The sequence below is a fragment of the Agelaius tricolor genome, unplaced genomic scaffold (assembly GCF_023055355.1).
Source record: "Agelaius tricolor isolate 1412-34295 unplaced genomic scaffold, bAgeTri1.0.p SCAF_32, whole genome shotgun sequence".
Lineage (NCBI taxonomy): Eukaryota > Metazoa > Chordata > Aves > Passeriformes > Icteridae > Agelaius > Agelaius tricolor.
The window spans coordinates 7036228-7055496 of record NW_027269292.1 but is presented as its reverse complement, the minus strand read 5'-3'; the positions used below and the strand labels follow the sequence as shown (position 1 = coordinate 7055496).

At 41.5% G+C, this 19269-nt stretch overlaps 1 protein-coding gene across 1 annotated transcript in view; it reads left to right on the top strand.

The window, feature by feature from the left end:
- FASN (fatty acid synthase) overlaps window positions 1-19269 on the top strand; it is a 41365-nt gene that overhangs the window by 6606 nt on the left and 15490 nt on the right. The window contains exons 3-23 of the mRNA XM_071451492.1: window positions 63-215; window positions 1755-1928; window positions 2770-2970; window positions 3400-3522; window positions 4162-4277; window positions 4516-4650; window positions 7028-7487; window positions 7844-8031; window positions 8866-9055; window positions 10481-10575; window positions 10975-11109; window positions 11397-11600; window positions 13137-13252; window positions 13696-13871; window positions 14215-14406; window positions 14695-14775; window positions 14874-15059; window positions 15361-15540; window positions 15770-15973; window positions 17023-17333; window positions 17485-17874. Coding sequence (XP_071307593.1) covers window positions 63-215; window positions 1755-1928; window positions 2770-2970; window positions 3400-3522; window positions 4162-4277; window positions 4516-4650; window positions 7028-7487; window positions 7844-8031; window positions 8866-9055; window positions 10481-10575; window positions 10975-11109; window positions 11397-11600; window positions 13137-13252; window positions 13696-13871; window positions 14215-14406; window positions 14695-14775; window positions 14874-15059; window positions 15361-15540; window positions 15770-15973; window positions 17023-17333; window positions 17485-17874 — 4010 coding nt within the window. The remainder of the gene's footprint in view (window positions 1-62; window positions 216-1754; window positions 1929-2769; window positions 2971-3399; window positions 3523-4161; window positions 4278-4515; window positions 4651-7027; window positions 7488-7843; window positions 8032-8865; window positions 9056-10480; window positions 10576-10974; window positions 11110-11396; window positions 11601-13136; window positions 13253-13695; window positions 13872-14214; window positions 14407-14694; window positions 14776-14873; window positions 15060-15360; window positions 15541-15769; window positions 15974-17022; window positions 17334-17484; window positions 17875-19269) is intronic.

Sequence of the window (19269 nt, the reverse complement as noted above, 5' to 3'; positions counted from 1 at the left end):
CTCAGCTTGTAGCTGCTTCACCGTTTATGGATTTTGGGACTCTGTCAAATTTTTCTTCCCAGGAATTTATGGACTGCCCAAGAGAAATGGAAAGCTCAAGGACCTAAGCAAATTTGATGCCTCTTTTTTTGGGGTTCACCCCAAACAAGCTAACACAATGGATCCTCAACTTCGCTTGTTGTTGGAAGTTTCTTATGAAGCTATGTTGGATGGAGGTAAGTGGATGAATGACTGAAGAGGGAGAATTAAGCTGTATTGTCTCTGTGTAACAGGTGTAGACATGCACTTGTGTGATGAGAACTCTAACAAGGGAAAGCCATCACATTAGAGAGGAGATCCAAGACATGCTATGGGGTTACTAGATCCCAGTATAAGGCTTTCAACAAAGCTGTTGTCTCTGGAACGCAAACAAATAAATCGGTGCTGACTGCTAGCAAATCTGTACCTGCATCATATGGTAAAACCACAAACCAGTTTGACAGAATCACTTCAACAGTCAATGGTTCTAGAGCTTTTCTATGTTTTCCTCTACTCTAACATTCCATAATAATTCCTTTGTAAAAGGAAAATAAGAATGACTTGATTCGAATTCTCATGCATAGCCTAAAAGAATGACAGATGGCCTGGTGTATTCCTGTCTATTGGCCAGATTCTTGGAAAACCTGTAGAATTTGATCTGTTCCTAAAGAAGGTTTTCCTAGGAAGTGTGCTTTCAGAAATAGGGGTCTCTCTCTTCTATCACTGCCAGTGTTTTGAGATTTTGAGTTACTTATCCACGGAGCCAAGAAGTTTATTCTTCATGTTAATCAGTTTCATGTCAGAACATAAGCAGATAGGGAAAAAGTTGGAACTACCTCACTAGTACTGACCAGTTACAAATTGAAAGAGGGTGAATTTAGGTTAGATATGAGGAAAAAATTCTTTACTGTTAGGGTGGTGAAGTATTGGAACACGTTGTCCAAGGAGGCTGCGGGTGCCCCAACCCTGGCAGTGTTCAAGGCCAGGTTGGGTAGGGTCTTGAGCAGTCTGATATAGTGTAAGATGTCCCTGCCTGTGGCAGTGGGGATTGGGACTAGATGATCTTTTAAGGTTCCTTCCAACACTTAACATTCTGTGACTTACTGAAATGAACTTTTGCTTCTCTGCTTGTAAGCCTCCATCTGGAGATTGAATATTTGTCTCCAGGACACCTTAAGCACAGAGAAGAAACAGCAGAGATTTCTGACAGTTGACCTTGCTATGTGGTTTTTTTAGAGCAAAGTTGTTTCTTGTTCTGTTTGTTGGCTGGTTTTATTCTTAAGAATTCTCATGTCTGTCTTGTACTCCAGATCTCGGCTGGAGATAGATACTGATGTGCTCACATGACATTTCATGTGCTGTGATTTTTCTCTCATTCAGTCTGCTCCTTTTCTCTCTACTGGAAATCAACTGTTAGCTTCTCCTGTCAGCATTTGTACTTTTCGTAGTCCATGCACTTTTTTACACAAGACTCTAGCAATGCCCAGCTTTGCTGAAAAGCTTTGTCAGGGCAAAGTATGTTCTGGCCAAAAGCCAACACCAAACTTCTGATTGACTCTGAAGTAAGACATGTAAGTTGAAACTGTTAAAATGTTAGTAAAGGTAAGGGAGCAATGTTGCAGGCCTGTCAGAAAGGGGCAATAAAAAGTTTTTGGGAAACTGATGCAAATGTACCTGATATCTCCCCAGTTTGCCCTTCATTTTGTTTACTGTAATCTACCTTCCAATCCCCATAGGTATTAATCCAGGCACCCTCCGTGGCACAGACGCAGGTGTATGGGTTGGTTGCAGTGGGTCAGAAGCTGGTGAAGCCTTTAGCCAAGATCCAGAAGAGCTTTTGGGATACAGTATGACTGGCTGTCAGCGTGCTATGCTTGCCAACAGGATTTCCTACTTCTTTGACTTTAAAGGTAAGTGTCCCCCAAACCTGTTGATGCTGATCAGCAATTGCAATTTCAACATGATTGTACCACAGTTGCTGTAGAGGACTGGGATGGATATTATGGCACAGACCCCTTTTGGAAAGAGAAAATAGCATGTAACGGTTCTTAGGAGGCATATGAGAAGTAAAAAATATGTAGTGACTATATGATAGAACTCCCTGTAAGGCTTTATAACTCAGCTGCTGCTGCTGCTGATGTTCGTTTGAAAGATGGTGATGTCAGGAAGCCTTTATGGCCTTTGGACTGCTGTTTGGTACCAAGATGTGTGGAAGTCGGCTAGAGCAGAGATAGACTGCTATTGACTGTAGCACTTGGGTTTGGTTTTTTTTTGAGTAAAGTGGGAGAAGTAGGTGAGGCACAGAAATGATGCCATTGCCAGCATGGGTATGATTCAATCCATGTATGGTATTGAAGGGAATGGAGAAACGGTAGTTGCTGTGGATTGCAGCAGAGAACAGAGATAATGGCAAAGGCAGCATCAGGAAGGACAAGGGAATTTTATTGATGAGAATGGGTAATTAGATGAGACTTGCCTGTAAAGCTGCATTCTCTTTTTGATGGAGAGACAGAATTTTTGAAAATGCCCTTAAAGCAAATCTGTTCACAATTTTTTCCCATTTTTCTCATGCCATACTTTCTAAGTAGGCAGAGATGGTGATTCTAGCCTCCCGTGGCATCAGGTTTATGTGCTATGCTCTGAAGCAACTCTTATTTAACATTGTTTTTAATATGTTTCTTGTAATCCCATCCTGTAGTCTTTGGAGAAGAATCTAGGATATTAAGGTTGTTTTTCCTTATGTTTTTTAAGGACCAAGCCTCACTGTTGACACAGCCTGCTCCTCTAGTCTCGTTGCTCTGGAAAACGCTTATAAGGCAATTCGTCATGGGTGCTGCAGTACAGCCCTAGTGGGCGGGGTCAACCTCTTGCTGAAACCCAACACATCTGTGCAGTTCATGAAACTGGGTCTGCTTAGTCCTGATGGTGCCTGCAAGGCTTTTGATGCTTCAGGTAAGGCATAAGTACAAAAGTTTATGTTGTATGAGAGTAACTTACTGTACAGTCTGTGACCAGCTACTCTTTCAATACAGCAAAGAGCTAACCTTGTAGTTGTTCCAATGTGCACTGTTTGGGCCATACCCTGATCTATGTTGCATCCTCTATTGAACCTGGAAAATTAACTGTGAGGAAGAAACTGATACATATGGTTCATCCCTCTGCCTCTGGGAGAAAAATTAGCTGTCTCTTGATGGAGAATTTCTGTTGTGAAATTTGTGATGAGCACTGTATCTTTCTAGGTCATGACATTTTTCTTTAAAAGAAATAGATATGTCATATTCTCAAAACAGTCTGTTATAAGCAGTAATCTTCCTGCATGGTGTTTGGCAACATTTTACAAAGCAGAGCAGAAGTCATGACTTGTTCCCTCTCTATTCTCAGGAAATGGATATTGTCGCTCTGAAGCTGCTGTTGTTGTTCTTTTGACCAAGAGATCTATGGCTAAGAGGATCTATGCCACAGTCGTAAATGCTGGAGTTAACACTGATGGCTTTAAGGAGCAAGGTAGGTCTTGAGCTGCTGAAAAGTGAGATACCTACAGAACTGTTCAGTCTAGAGTCTTTGCCATAAAAAGTGGTCTGTTGTAGGGTTCTTTAGATGTTTTAGAATTTTTTTTGTGTTTGGGGATTTTTTTCATTTTCTGGTTTTGATAATGTTTGATAATTCTGTTTTGTAAAGAACTTAAAGGAGAAATGTGGTGGTTTTTACTGAAGTAACAGCAATGTTCTCTTGCTAGTTTAGCATTCCTCAGGACATCTCTGCAGTAACTTCTGCAGTGATGGTAGAAATGTAGGTATAGTATTATAACTGTAAAGCTCTTACCCTGCTGTTGTCCAGCTTCTCCTGCTCTCCAGTTGTGGTGACACAAAGCTTCACATGTTTTACTTAACCTAGAAATCTAGTATTCTGTTAACCAGTATCTTTCCACCCTAGTCTAACTCATTGCTTTAGGTTAATTCCTGGTTCCTCTGCTCTTCTTACAAAGAGCCTGAGAGTTTGGTGCTAAGAACATGGTGAAAAGGTCTTTGGTTTAGTTTGGTTTTTGGGGAGAGATCTGGCAGCCTAAAGTAAATGAAAGGATGCTAAAATCAGAACAGGAAGCATCTGATAGGAGAGTGGAATTGATGGCAATTTTTATCCTAGGTGTGACATTCCCATCTGGACAGATGCAGGAGAAGTTGATCAGATCTTTGTACAGCGAAAGTGGTGTTAAACCTGAAGAAGTGGAGTATATTGAAGCTCATGGGACAGGCACCAAGGTCAGCATGGTCCCTTAGGGACTGAGTGTTTTCTTCCCTTGCATTTCTTGCCACACTTTCCATTAAATTATTCTTTGTTTTCCTAAAGTAAAATCCTTTTGCCTTCTACCAATTAGTAGAGTATATTCTGCTTCACAACTTTTGGACTTTGCCCAAACACTATAATCTTTCAGATTTCTCTTTTGAGGTTTGTTTTGGGAGTGCTGGCTAATAGCCATTCTGATTCTCTTCATACTAGGTTGGAGATCCACAGGAAGTAAACAGCATTACACGTATTTTCTGTGACTGTGAGCGGGAGCCACTGTTGATCGGATCAACCAAGTCAAATATGGGTCATCCAGAGCCTGCCTCAGGGCTTGCTGCATTAGCCAAGGTAACAGGAGACTTGAGAAGGAAAATTTAGGATGTGGGTAACACCAGTGTGTGGGGTTTTGTTTGTTTGGTTTAGGGAAAATCTGCATTGATTCAGGGTAAAATGTTCACTGATATTTATAAGAACTCAGATGTTTCTCATTAACTACTTGTCTCACATGTGAATACTTTTAAAAGCTCAGGTGGCTGTCCTGCAAACCACCAAATGCTCAGGTGGCCCTCTGCTATGTTCACACACACTTCAGTTCCCGCTTCCTACTGAATTCTGTAGGAGCGTAGCTCTGCTCAGAATGAAGGCTTTGGGATCCTTTTGTTAATCCTTGTTGTTTACTTTGTCAGTCCTTACACTGGACCTTCCAACAGAGCTCTGCTGCAAGTCGTTTGGGTTTGAGGCACATACATCTAGAGGGATTTAGATGTTTGGAGTAGATGACAGTGACCAAAGATGAGAGGCAGTGGGGGTTTCAGTGCCAAAAGAGCAGCTGATCTTCTGGCTTTCTGTCAGGGATGTGTCATCTCTTCCTCTTCTCTCTTAGGATGGCAGGAAGCCAGGTGAGTTCTCTGGGATAAGGCTACCAGCATGAATAACTGTCTGTCTGTCTTAGCAACCAGCTTGCTAACTACTGCTGTAGGCAGACAGTCATCTATTGGCTCTGGCTGCTAAACTGCTTAGCAGAGAGCTAGCTAATGTTCACACTTGTTTGTAAGCCTATTACTATAGAACCTTGCAAACCAAAGTCACATATACTGCCCCTGCTAGAATTTTAGACTCTTCAAAGTGGTTGTTTGTGACCCAAATACAACTCACTGTGCAGTAGCCTCACCTGCATGGCAATAGCAGTGTCCATCTCTCTGTAGAGAAAAGTTTAGGGTTTTTTAGTGCCTTTATCTCTGACTGACACATTCTTCATAGAAAGAATGATAGCCTAGTCATAAAATAAGCTTCTCAATCCGTACTGTGTTGTATGTAACAGTTTGTTTAGTGTGGTTCTGTGATCTGTCAGGACAGGATCATAACTTTGAGGTACTGTTGCCCCCCACCTCTACACCAAAACCAGTGTTTCTTAGACAGTAACTGTCTCAGTATGTCTTCAGTTTGTATAAGTGTTTTCTTCTGGAATTCCATAAAATGCTCCTATGTGAGGTATCTGGAAATTTGATCTTGAAAGTATCAGATTTCAGACTTGAAGAGAATCCATTAATTATATGGATAGGTAGGAATGGAACTAAGGCTTGCTGAGGCCTCTTCAGTCAAATTCTGATAAGGAAGGGAAAACTCACCTGCATCTTTGAATTACTCAGCCTGTCTAATCACTTGCTTTGCAGCAAAGACAAAGCTTTTTGGTGGCACTGGTGGTATGCTCACTGTACTGTGCTCTCAAACCTAGGTAGAAACCATGGCAAACCTAAAGTACAATATATATCAGTGTAAAGCAGCAGCACATTCAAAGTGCATAATATTGTAGGTGTAGTATGCATGAAAATCCTTACAGCTTTGAACATGTTGACCGTGAGTTGAAGTTGTATGTTTATACTGGTTGTTCTCCCAGGTAAGCTGCCATGTCTGATAGTCATCTTGAAAGAGCAGTTCCCAAGACAGCACATCTCTCTGACCATTCTGGGGTGATGAAGGAACTGTCAGAATTACAGAGCACACTGTGTTTGCAGCTGACCTTGTTGCCTGCAATTTACTGGGCTTGTTCTGCAGATGAATGTGGGCTTGGTGTCATGAGCTGTATGTAGAGAGAAGCTACTGAGAGAAGGGAGCTCTTGCTTTTTTTGGCACAGATATTTTGTTCCTCACACTGTTTCAGTACTTTCCCTTGGCTCTGCCAGTTCTGCCCAGTCTTCTGTTTCTGCTTTTTTGAATCAAGAAGACAAAAAATGGGTGTAAAGCAGCAAGCAGACTTCTTTACCAGTGCTTCAGCTTGATTCTTTTGCAGCAAAGCAAGAAATAGGAGCATTTTGTTGCAATAAGGAAGAGGATTTGTGAATGTGTGTGACTGGGAAGGGATGGAGTGGAATGTGATAAAGGGATGGGATCTGAAAGGGGAAAAAGATGATGTGATAGTCTTAGTACCTAGGCTGCTTTTCCAGCAAGACTGCATGGCTTGCCAGTTAGAAAGAGACTGGAAGCTAAACTTTATGCTACTACGCTCAACTTCCCTGCTGACTTCCTGCATGGTCTGAAAATTTGCCTAGGTGATGCAGTTGCTACCTCAGTAACATCAATAATGCTATTCTCTGAAATGTTCCTTTATCCAAACATAGAGAACTGCTTCAGAATATGCTACATGGTCATTTGTAGTAAAATAGTAACAAAAGAATGTTTGTCATGAGACAATGTGGGGCACAGAGCACTCTGTTTTTTCTTTCAGGTCATTCTCTCTCTGGAACATGGGCTGTGGACTCCAAATCTTCATTTCAATACCCCAAATCCAGATATTCCTGCCTTACAAGATGGCTCCCTGGAGGTAGTTTGTAAACCAACACCAGTGAAAGGCGGCCTTATCGGTATCAACTCTTTTGGTTTTGGGGGTGCTAATGCTCATGTCATTCTGAGGCCAAATAAGAACAAATGCCAACCTCTGGAGACTAGTAACATGCCAAGGCTGGTTCAGATTTCTGGCAGAACCCAGGAAGCTGTGGAAACACTAATTCAAGAGAGCAGAAAACATGGAGAATGCAGCCCATTTGTAAGCCTGCTCAGCGATATCTCTGCAGTTCCTGTGTCCTCCATGCCCTACAGGGGCTACACACTGGTTGGCACTGAAAGTGACATAAAAGAGGTTCAGCAAGTTCAAGCGTCTGGTAGACCACTCTGGTACATATGCTCAGGTAGGTGTGCAGCATTGAGTCCAGGCTTTTCTATTCCTCTTTACATCTGGGGCTTGAGCGATTGTATTCTGTGCTCTAATGTTATTTTACAGTGTAGCATGAGGAAATATTTTGCAACTCTGTGACATGTTTAGGAGTCTTGTGTTTTCTGTATTTTATCAAAACCTTCCAATTTAACTGTCTTCTGATTATAGTGAAGCCCAGCAAATAGCAAGCAGTGCCCAGTTTAAAGAATGTAAGAAATGTACAATGCTTTGCTCTTAGTTAGAATTCTTTAACTGCGAGAGGAAAGTGTGTTGTGTCTACTCCTGTTTCAGAGTATTACTACTCTCACTTTCTCCTTGACTGTCCTGCAGGCATGGGAACACAGTGGAAAGGCATGGGCCTGAGCCTTATGAAGCTGGATCTGTTTCGCCAGTCCATATTGCGTTCAGATCAGGCTTTGAAGAACACAGGCCTTAAGGTCTCAGAGCTGCTGCTGCAAGCAAATGAGAACACTTTTGATGACACTGTTCATGCATTTGTTGGACTAGCTGCTATTCAGGCAAGACTCAGTGGGCTAGGGGAGGGGGGTAGTGGACTCAATCTACATAAGCACCTTCTGCTAATGTGTCTGTTTGGCTGGTAACACTTTATATCAATTAATGGAAGCTTGTTTTGTGTAATCAGCAAGTGGCAGCTGTTGGAAATACCTCTCTGAGAGGAGGGAGTGCATTGTGCCCTTGGCAGTTTCAGGCTTTGCCACTTCCGAGTACATAACAAACTTAGTGGTGTAGATAGTCTTGGCTTCACTGCTTTTTTCTCACAAGATGTTTGGACTAATATTGGTCTGAACTGATTTGCATGTGTGTCCGTGTGTATATGTGACACGGTTTCTTCCATTAAGAGCTTTAGGAATGTCTTTAAGTTTTAGGCAAATGTTTGTGCCAAGGAGCAAGGTTCCATTTCATGTCTTCTAAAATTTGTTCTGCAAATGAACTAAGTCAAGCTGAATTAAGCATCTTCATGATTCTGCATGTCAATGTGGTATTCATGGTTTCTTAATAAACTAGAGGCCAAGCTTTTAAAGTGATCTGGAACGCTGGTCTTAGCCTCTTACTTTGTACAGACACATTCTTGGCAGCCTTGTGTTGTTGGAAATATTTTCTCAGTGGAAAATTACATTGTGAAGAGGCCCAGACAATACTGGAGTTGCATGATGATTCTTGGGATTGCTTTGAAAGGAGGATGAAGCTGTAGTTGTGGGGGGAAAAAAAAGCAGTGAGGCCAAGAATGTCTGAACCAAAAAAGTTTATTATGTACTTGCTACGTGTGTGTACCTTTGAGGCCTGACTCCTGCTTATCCTGGCATGGAATCTAATTTTACTTCTGCTTGCAGATTGCTCAGATTGATATGCTGAAGGCTGCAGGTCTGCATCCCGATGGGATCGTGGGCCACTCAGTGGGAGAACTAGCTTGTGGCTATGCAGACAACTCCTTAAGTCATGAAGAAGCCATTCTTGCTGCTTATTGGCGGGGACGATGCGTTAAAGAGGCCAAATTGCCATCTGGAGGAATGGCTGCTGTTGGTAGGTACACCCTTACCAAAAGAGTGATGCAGGAATGTGCATCTGATCTCTATTGTATGTCATTGGGATAAAACTGGTCTCTGAAACTATCATGTCTGTAAAATCTTGGCCACTGTTGCCTCCTCTTTGTTTTCTTCTGATGTAGAACAGGCTCTTAAGTATTTAAGTGGATAAAATGGTAGTGATCTCTGTCCTGGAATACATCAGGATTTTGGTAACCATCCAAAATTTAAGTGGAAATGCTGAGCTTTATTGTCAAGTGACCAATGACAGGCTTCATAAAGAATACCTTGAAACAAGGTAAAAATAAAAAGCACTAAATTTTTTAGCTCTCGATAGATAGGTATCATACACACACAGATGTGTGTGTTGTATGTATGTTGGGGGTGTTTTGTAATTTTTTTTCCAAAGGAGACTTCTGATTGTCTGCAGGAGTAATGAGATGTGAAAACAGTAAGCCACTGTGATGTAGCGGGCAGCTGGCTAGTGGAATTTACTACGGCCTAATAGCACTTGGGAATAAGCTTTCTCCTGAACAAGCTTTACTTTGTGTTTGTGTAAGTCATATAGTTTTGCCCACTGTCAGGTAAAATTTTGAACCCAGCAGTTTTGCTTTGTAGTGTGACTTTATGGTGACTTACATGCTTAAAAGTAAAATTATTATTGGTAGCACCGTTGTTCTTCTGTTTCTTATTGGATGCAGGGTCAATTAAAACCTGAAACACTTTGGAGAAAAGTTGTTGCAGGTATAATGCAGTCTCTTGGATTAGAACACTTGTTATAATCTCAGATTTCTTAATTTAGGTAAAGCTCCAAAGGACTACCTATCTAATTTAGCATTTTTCCCCCCTTGAGATTAAATAAATTACACTCTTATCATAGAATTTGGAAATCTACATATAGTATGTTTTTGATAATCTAATGTTGAGTTCAAGTTCTTCCTGTGACTTGTATCTGCATAATGTATGACCAGATGCTTCATATTTAATCTGACATGCCACTAGAGTTACACATTTGTATGGCTATTTTGTGTCTCTCAGCAATCCAAGCTAGAGCAGGGGAGAGAACACATGGGCTTGGTTCCTAGAAACTATTGGCAACATGAGACTAAACAACCACTTCTGTAGCTTCTTTGAAAGTGTGGGGGTTACCCCCACCTTATTCATTAATGGGATGATGCAAAGATTTGGCCTTGTGTTCATCTTAACTGTGATAAATGTCATGGTAAAGCTCTAGGGTAAATATTCTTAGCTTTTGCAGAATTGCTTTGGAGGGGAGAGGGAGGTACCCGTCAGTCTCTTGAAAGTATTTCCCAATTTTGCAAAGTGCTGAATTGAGCAGAGTGACTGTGCACTTAAGATTTTCTCCTCTTATGAGGCTCATAACTAGAAACACTTTTGTTTTCCTGTGGTCTTCCTTCTGCAGGTCTGACATGGGAGGAGTGTAAACAACGCTGTCCTCCAAATGTGGTACCAGCCTGTCACAACTCTGAGGACACTGTCACTGTTTCGGGGCCTCTGGTGAGCATGAAACTGACACAGTGTGTACTGGGATTGTGAGTAGGACCTGCAGAGTTCAAGTATGAAGAAAGCATGAAGCTTACTTAGAGTGCAGCTGCTTGGAAAGGGGGGCTGATTGAAGTGGTGGAGTGGACATAATATGTTGTATAAACTTAAACACTCAAATAGTCTGTGAGAAGAAGTGATATCAGTGTCTCAGTAAGCTAGTAATAAAATCTCTTCTATCCATGGGCATAAAGGATGATAAATTATAAGACTGAGAAGGGTAATAACTTCATCATTGCTGTGGCTCCCCTTAAATGGCAACTGATGAAGGGCATGGAGGGACTACAGTGGCTTGTACAGATACCTAGTATTTTGTGAGCGTCTCTCTTAGTTCACTTATGTTTCTGTTCTTAGGACTCTGTGAATGAGTTTGTAGCCAAACTGAAGAAAGAGGGTGTGTTCGCAAAGGAGGTGCGCAGTGCTGGCGTCGCATTTCACTCCCATTACATGGCATCTATTGCCCCAACACTGCTCAGTGCTCTGAAAAAGGTAATATTGCCAAACCATGGCTTGCGCATGGCTTATGCTCTGACACCTGGGTTGCCTATAGGTTATGTTGAGCTTAAGGGGACTCCTTTTTTCAGAAGGAAGAGAAAATCTCTTGAAGAGCATGTAGACCTCTGCAAGATCTAATGTTTGAAATCACTTGGCCTGGAGCAGGAGGATGTCCTGAGCAATCAACCTGCGAAAAGGAGGAACTGCTTGCTTTTACTGATCCTGTTGTTCTCTATGACTTGTAACTCTTTCTCCTGTCCTTCTTTCTTGACTGTCTGTAGGTCATTCCACGTCCTAAACCTCGCTCAGCACGATGGATCAGTACATCTATCCCTGAATCTCAGTGGCAAGGTGATCTGGCTAGGAATTCCTCTGCAGAGTACCATGTGAACAACCTCGTGAATCCAGTGCTGTTCCACGAAGGTCTGAAGCATGTTCCAGAGAATGCCGTTGTTGTAGAGATTGCTCCACATGCTCTTTTACAGGTATCCTATTTGTTTGTTACAGTATGACACTATATTGATAGCATCATGCTGTTACAAGGACTTTGAGGGTCTGATGACTAGGGAAGACTGCAGCTTTTTTTTTTTTTTTTTTTTTCCCCTAGTTCTGAGAGTACTTGCTTCCTTCAGTACTTCTGAGCTTTTCCCAGTTTTAATGTTTGGTTTTTTTGTTTGATTCTTCATGGTTTTTTAGAGGGTGGTGTATGTTCCTAGTAAAAATAAAAAATCCCTAACACACTACCACTTCCTTACCCAGAAATTCACATTACTGCTGCTATTTGTTCCCATGCACTTCAGATAACTGATAGCCAGCTTTCTGAACTACATAATGAGTAAGGAAAACATTTCATTGTTTGGATCTAATGGAGAGTGTGTACAAAAATTACGGTGGAGTGAGACATGCAAAGACTTAACAGACCTTCTCTATGAAAAATATCTTTTACCATCTGTGCTCTGAATTTGGGTTGAGGTTTTGTTTTAAGAGGTGGTGGATAACAGTGGTGTTTTCCCCTCTTCTCCTAGACCAAGTGCACTGAAAGCACAGAACCTTACTTTCTTCTTAAACTCCTTTCTCTAATGAGATCAGATCATTATTCTTTTCTCCCCGCCCTATAAAAATTGATTCTCATGGAATTAGCTCCATAGTAGAGAATGCAGAACATGAGGTGCATTGGGAAACACTTGCTCCTCAGGATCAGTGGTGTGGTCTTGTCTGTATCTCTTAAGTCTCAAGGACTGGTCTTTTTTATTTGGTCAGTGGCATGCAAGAGGAGAAGTCTTAGGAAGAATAATAGAATAATAGTTACTCATGATCAAGATGAATAGTTACACAGTGCTTCTTAGTTTCAACCCAGTGTATTTTTACTATGTCATGTTAGTCTTATGCTTTGAAAGTGACTTGAAGGGAGAATCAAGAGTACTGTTTTTAAATTGGGCATATGTTTTTTCAATAGAGACTGTATGCCTCATGTTGAAATCATTGAACAATTTTGGACTCTAATGCAAGTGACTAAGACTTCATTATCTGTGTTTGAAAGTATCCTGATTTTCTCCTGTAAAGATCACAGGATCAAATTGAAGAGAAGATAAAAATTGGGTCAGGTGTTCAAGGCTGAGTTTTTTGGTCTAATAGCTTTTGCTTGAAAAATGCTCTAGGATACTTCAGACCATAAGGTGCTGCTCCTGGCAAGGGAGTGTTTGCAAGTGGGAGGCATGAGAAGGTGCCTTAGCAGTTCTTCAAGTACAGGCTTTGGTTTTAGCTCACATTCTGCTTGGGAGAGGGATATTTATGTTTTGGCAGAATTACATTAATATTCTGTAGGGTCTGCTTTATTGGATGTGCAACAGCTAGGGTTGCTGGAAGGGTGCTCTTCCCTGTTAAAGTGGTGTTTGTGCCAGCAGGTAGCACTGAACTCTTGGCACAGATACCTAAGTGGTTTGGAACCTATAGACAAAAATTCAGAGACAAATTAGTAAGTAATGCCTTCCACCAGTGATTTATGGATTCTGCTTGACCAGGCTATCTTGAAGAGAACTTTGAAACCAACTTGCACCATTCTGCCTTTGATGAAGAAAGATCACCAAAATAATTTGGAGTTCTTCCTAACACAGATTGGCAAGATTCATTTAACTGGGTAAGGAGACATGGGGAGGAGGGTGAGTGGGATAACAGAAGGGAATTCAGGTCTCTTCTCTAATATGCATGTCTTCACATGGAATCAAACACTCCTTCAAGAAACCTTGAAATAAATGGGATGTGCATTTGTGCTTTACATACTTAGCATGCTCACTTGTGAAGTGTTCCTGTGGGTTAGAGACTGCTTGGGCAGGGAAGGTGCCTTCTAAAGAGAAGTGCCATTTTAAAGGCCTAGGAAACTGGCACTAGCTTCTGGAAATAAATTTTGCATCTTATAGACTGTTAATTACAAATTTGGCTGCAGTAAGTGTTCATGGTACATCTCAGACATGGAGTTTGAGACCAATTACTGCCTGACCTCTTAAGTATTATAACCAATTTTTTTCCTTACTTTTTCTTCCCATTCTTTCCCCCATGTCTTGATTATTTTTGTCTTTTTAGGATAAATGTTCTTGGAAATAACTTGTTCCCGTCTGTGGAATACCCTGTCCCTGTGGGAACACCCCTTATTTCTCCATGCATCAAATGGGATCACAGTCAGGACTGGGATGTTCCGACAGCTGAAGACTTTCCAGCAGGTTCCAAAGGCTCTGCATCTGCTTCAGTCTACAATATTGGTGTGTTGCTCATTTGGGGTCTATTATTTGCTTGTCATTTTCCTCCTTTACCTGTGTGTTTCCTTTACTAAAAGTAAGAAAAGAATACTCAAAACAGCATCCTGGAAGCCATCCTCTGAAGCTTAAATGTTTGGTTTGGATTGACAAAAACCTGTATCTGTTTCTGAAATGGGATGAGAGAACATGAACAAACCAGGAACCTCTGTTGCTTTAGACTAAGAGTAATTCTAAGGGCTGCATATTGTCAGGCAGGATAGTGGGGGAAACCAGAGCCTCTTGCAGATATTGAGGGGGAAAAACCTCTTTGTTAGAGTGTTTTTATTATTTTCTCTTTGTTTGACAGATGTGAGTCCTGACTCTCCTGACCACTACTTGATTGGTCACTGCATTGATGGCAGAGTTTTGTACCCTGCAACTGGGTACCTCGTGCTGGCTTGGCGAACACTGGCGCGGTCACTTGGTGTGGCCATGGATGAAATGGCTGTTACGTTCGAAGATGTCACAATTCATCAGGCAACTATCATTCCCAAAAAGGGTGAGTGAGGAGTGCTGGTATAACTGCACAACTGTGTAGTGAAGATGGAGGGAGTGGGAGGAAAGGAATGCAGGGGAAAAGTGAGGAGGAATGCAGGAGAGAGACTAAAGAGGAGTGCAGCATGACTGAGCAAAGGAATGGATTCACATAGTCAAGTAGTATGCATTATGGTCATCTTTATTACATGTTGTGAGCAGTAAGTTTAGGGATAGTGAAAGAAAAAGTTCTGCTTGAGGATGGTAGGGATAAATGAGCTCACAGTCCTGTCTTCCTCAATGTTTCTTGCAGGATCAGTACAGCTGGAAGTAAGACTCATGCCTGCTTCCCGCTGCTTTGAGGTATCAGGAAATGGGAATCTGGCTGTCAGTGGTAAGTGAAGGAAATATAAGTGTATAGGTACAATCTTAGTAAATCCATTATTTATAAACAATGGTAATGATCATTAATCTTGTTACTGTGCCCTTCAGGGAAGATTTCGCTCCTGGAAAACACTGCTCAGAGCAACTTCCGTAACCAGACAGATGGCCTTCGGACTCAAGGAGACAGGAGCTCAAAGCCCATGCTCTTGAAAGATGACATTTATCAAGAGCTGCATCTGCGTGGATATAATTATGGACCAACTTTCCAGGGTGTTCTAGAATGCAACAGTGAAGGTAAATTTCCTTTCAAAAGAAGCACAATGAGCCTTGGGTATCAAAATGATGACTATTTGATCTTTTAATTCCATTTGTATTAACAGTTCACCTGACTGTGCCTTGTGAGGTAATTATACTTTGTGTGATAGGAGAGAACAACCAAGAGCATTGAGAAAGCTGTTCTCTCCAATGTAGAACTGTGTGGTGGATTTTACAGGGGAAGCTGGGTACATACACCAAACTTGGCATTTAATAAGCAGTGACATTTTAGCATCTGATGAATGATGAAATAGTGAGGCTTTCTCTTCCTCTTCTGCAGCAAGTGCAGGAAAAGTTCTGTGGAATGGGAACTGGGTGACCTTCCTTGACACTCTGCTGCATATGCTGATCTTACCTGAGACTGGCCGCAGTCTGCGCTTACCCACGAGGATTCGCTCAGTCTGTATTGATCCAGTGCTGCATCGTGAGCAGGTGTGCCAATACCAGGATAATATAGAAGGTAATGTCTCTCATGCTTGAACTTCTGCTGGTTGCTTTGACTACTGGGTGAATGTGTGAATTCTGAAGTAGTAGGATGAACTTCGATGGGGGGGTCCTCTTAGTCTCCAAGCTCTTCTGCAACTCTGTAACCTCTCTATGAAAGAGCCACACATAGCACTGTTCATCAAATCACCCTGAACAAAATATATTTTTTGTTTTCCAACTTACATTTCTTTCCTGACTTTCAGCTTTTGAAGTTGTTGTGGACCGCTGTCTTGATAGCCTTAAAGCAGGAGGTGTTCAGATCAATGGTCTTCATGCTTCTGTGGCACCACGGCGACAGCAGGAACAGATACCTCCCACCCTGGAAAAATTCTGCTTTGTGCCCTACACTGAGAGTAGCTGTTTGTCTTCCAGTGCCTATCTTCATGCCTATCTGGAGCAGTGCAAAGGTAGAGTAAAAAAAGAAAGAGTAAAAAGCCATGAAGTGGGACATCTTTCCTTCTATAACAGTCAGATGTGGTGTTGGATGGCACAACCCCTTCTGCAAGCAGAGAGACACAAATCGTCTTTAAGGAGAAATCCAGCCTAGTTGCTTTAGACACTGACAGGAGAGCTTAATTAAGTGAGCTTTTAACCTTGGTTTGTTTTTCCCTGTGAACTGCTACAATAGGCAATTTGATTGTGGGCACATATCCAAACAGGGAAAATGATGTAATGAGGCACACATCAAAGGAATTGTTTGCCACAAGAATAGAATAGGAGCAGTTCAGTCTGTTGTGAAACTGGTAGCTAAATACATTGTTTTTTGATGGGGAGACATCCACTAAACTAATTACCTTAAGTGCCTTTTCATCAAAGAGAAAAATGTTACTTTTTAAAAAAAATTTTTACTCTAGTGATGAATTTTGCTTCATCTTGAGAGAATAGTTTTTTTCATTCTGTGTTGGTGGAGCGTCTTCATGCTCATCCTTAGATTTGGCAATAGATTTTAAAGATTTCCCTTTTTTTTTTCTCCTTAGTTTTCCCCTGCAGCATCCAAATACTGTCCCCAGAGCATATTTTTTCTAGGCTGTGGTGAGAATATTTTATTTTTTGTAATCCAGTTCCTGATCCTCAGTCAGGATTAACTATTTCCATCAGCTTATAAAGCAAAAGGGCATTTTATTATTTTTGTATCTTCAGAAACTTAAAATTTTCCTCCACAGCTCCCTAAATCAATCAGAAGTTTTCCGTTAGTTGCCCTCTTTAGTCAGTCTTACCACAGGTAATTGTGGGGGTTTAGTTTGTTTGGCTACAAAGCCTACTTATTTGGGGCAACTACTGCATAATACATAATTATGTGAATGTAAGAGGCTGCACTGTATCTGTGGGTGGGCTAATGATATAGGATGCTGTAATATGTGGTGCTGATCAGCTGGTGTAGCAAATGGAGGCAAAGAGGAAAAGAATTCTTGGAAAATCTTGACTCCTTCTTTCATTTCCTCCTTCTATTCCATAGGTCTGATCCAGAAGTTACAGTCTAAGGTGGCAGTGCATGGGGTCAAATTAGTCATCCCTGGACTAGAAAATGCAGTGGCTGCTACGGGGTCCTCGTCCACACAAAAGGGCCTTCAGCATATCCTCGCTGAGATCTGCCATCTGGAACTGAATGGAAACCTCCATTCGGAGCTGCAACAAGTTGTGATTCGAGAGAAAATGCACTTCCAAAATGACCCTCTTCTCAGTGGATTGCTGGATTCTGCAGAGTTGAGGACTTGCCTGGATGTGGCATTGGAGAACATGATCAGTCACAGGATGAAGATAATAGAGGTTAGTTGGAAGCCTGGGATGGGACTGTAGCTAGTGTTTCTAGGCCTTGCAGTAATCTGATTACATACTGCTGTTGTTCTGGTTATAATTCTGGATATCACTTATGTTTTGATTTGGTTTCTGCTTTTCCTTCCCCTTCTTTTTCTCACAGGCTAATGCAGGAAGTGGGCAACTGTTCTCTCGTGTGAAAAGTATTCTGAATGCTCAGCCCCTGTTGCAGGTGGACTACATTGCCACTGACTGCATCCTGGAAAACCTTTCAGCTGTTGAAACAGAGCTACAAGATGCTGGTGTTGTCTCTAGCCGGTGGGATCCATCTAGCCCTCCGTCTGGAAATCTGACCAATGCTGACCTGGTGGTATACAACTGTTCAACAAGTGTTTTAGTGAATACCAGTGAAGTACTCTCTAATTTGGCAGCTGCTGTGAAAGAAGGAGGGTTTGTTTTGCTACATACTCTTCTTAAGGGAGAAACCCTTGGAGAAATTGTCAGTTTCCTTACAAGCCCAGATCTGCAGCAGAAACACAGCTTCCTAAGTGAGGTAAGCCTCTTGGAAGGACAGATACTTTCACCATGGATAGTCTGAGTCTGCTGCTTGCAGATGCCCTGATGGTAAATGTATAGTAGGCATTGCTTGCATGCCTTTCCATTGAGGACTTCTGCAGAAATATCTAATGAACACTTCTTAAGAAGAGAGGACTTGCAAATTACTACATATTAGGTTAATAGAGTAAACTGTAGGTTCAATCAGGAAAGCCTTTCTTAATGCTCTGAAAATTATTAATTGTCTTTTGTACATCTGTCTAATCTGTATGAAAACACTGGCCAGGACAATTCCTTTATTGTTAAAATCACGTGGCTGGGTTGGGTACGGCTCTATCACTGTAGGATCCTGAAATGCTTCGGTATCAGAATATCTCTTACTTTTGATACTACTACTTAGAGTGCGATTTTACAAGCCAGTTAATTTCTTCTAACGTTAAGGTCCTCCCAGAAGGAAGGCTTTTCTGTTGTATTTTTCTTTTCTTCCTTTCCTCTTCCTTATGTTATCTGATCCCATAATGAGATACTGTATAATAAGCCCTGAGAAGCTGGAGGAGGGACAGAAGATTGTCAGCATTATATCTTCAAACCAGTATATCATACAGATAAACTAATGCCAAAGCTGGTGCAAGAGGAGGAGAGTGAAAGGCAAGGGTAAGGGTGGGAACTGGGGCATCATCTTCTCTTGACATCTGTTAGACCAAGCAGTAATGGAAAAATGCACCTCTACTGAACTTACCTATTTTTCCTGATTTGAGGGATGCAGCCTCTCAGCTCTCTTCTTTTAGAATAAGAAGAGAATAGCACTTCCAAGAGTTTGGGTTTTGTTTATAATTCTGGGGTGGGGTTGTTGGATTTTGAATTTTGCAATTACACGGATTCTAGCCCTTCCTGCATACATTTTTTCAAGGGGATTTGAGAAGAAAGGTTAAGTTCTTTGCTCTGAATCTTTCCCGGTGAACAGGAGGATAAAGAGAAGGCACTGAGATGCTACTGGCACCAATAACAAAAACCATAAATTTGTCATTAATATCAGTAGCCTGGTATTAGCAAATCCCTGGGAGAAGATACCTGTCCATTGAATGCTCCTTCCTGAAGGAAATTATACAAGCCAGGCAAGAGTGTGCAGGACTTAGATAGTTCTCAAAGTTTTCTAGAAACAGACACTGTCCTTGGACCTTGATATAAGGGATCAGACTGTAAAAACCTTCTGCTGGTTTGTGCTTGGCATAGGAAAAGCAAATGGATGCTTTTCTGAGAGACTGCAGTCATCTTTATTTCATTCAGATAGTAATCCTTAAGTGTTTCTGGATATGCCATACATGCATTTACATTCTTTTGTTTTCCTGAAATGCCATTTCAGTGTAACTTAGACATATGGGTGCTTCTCCCC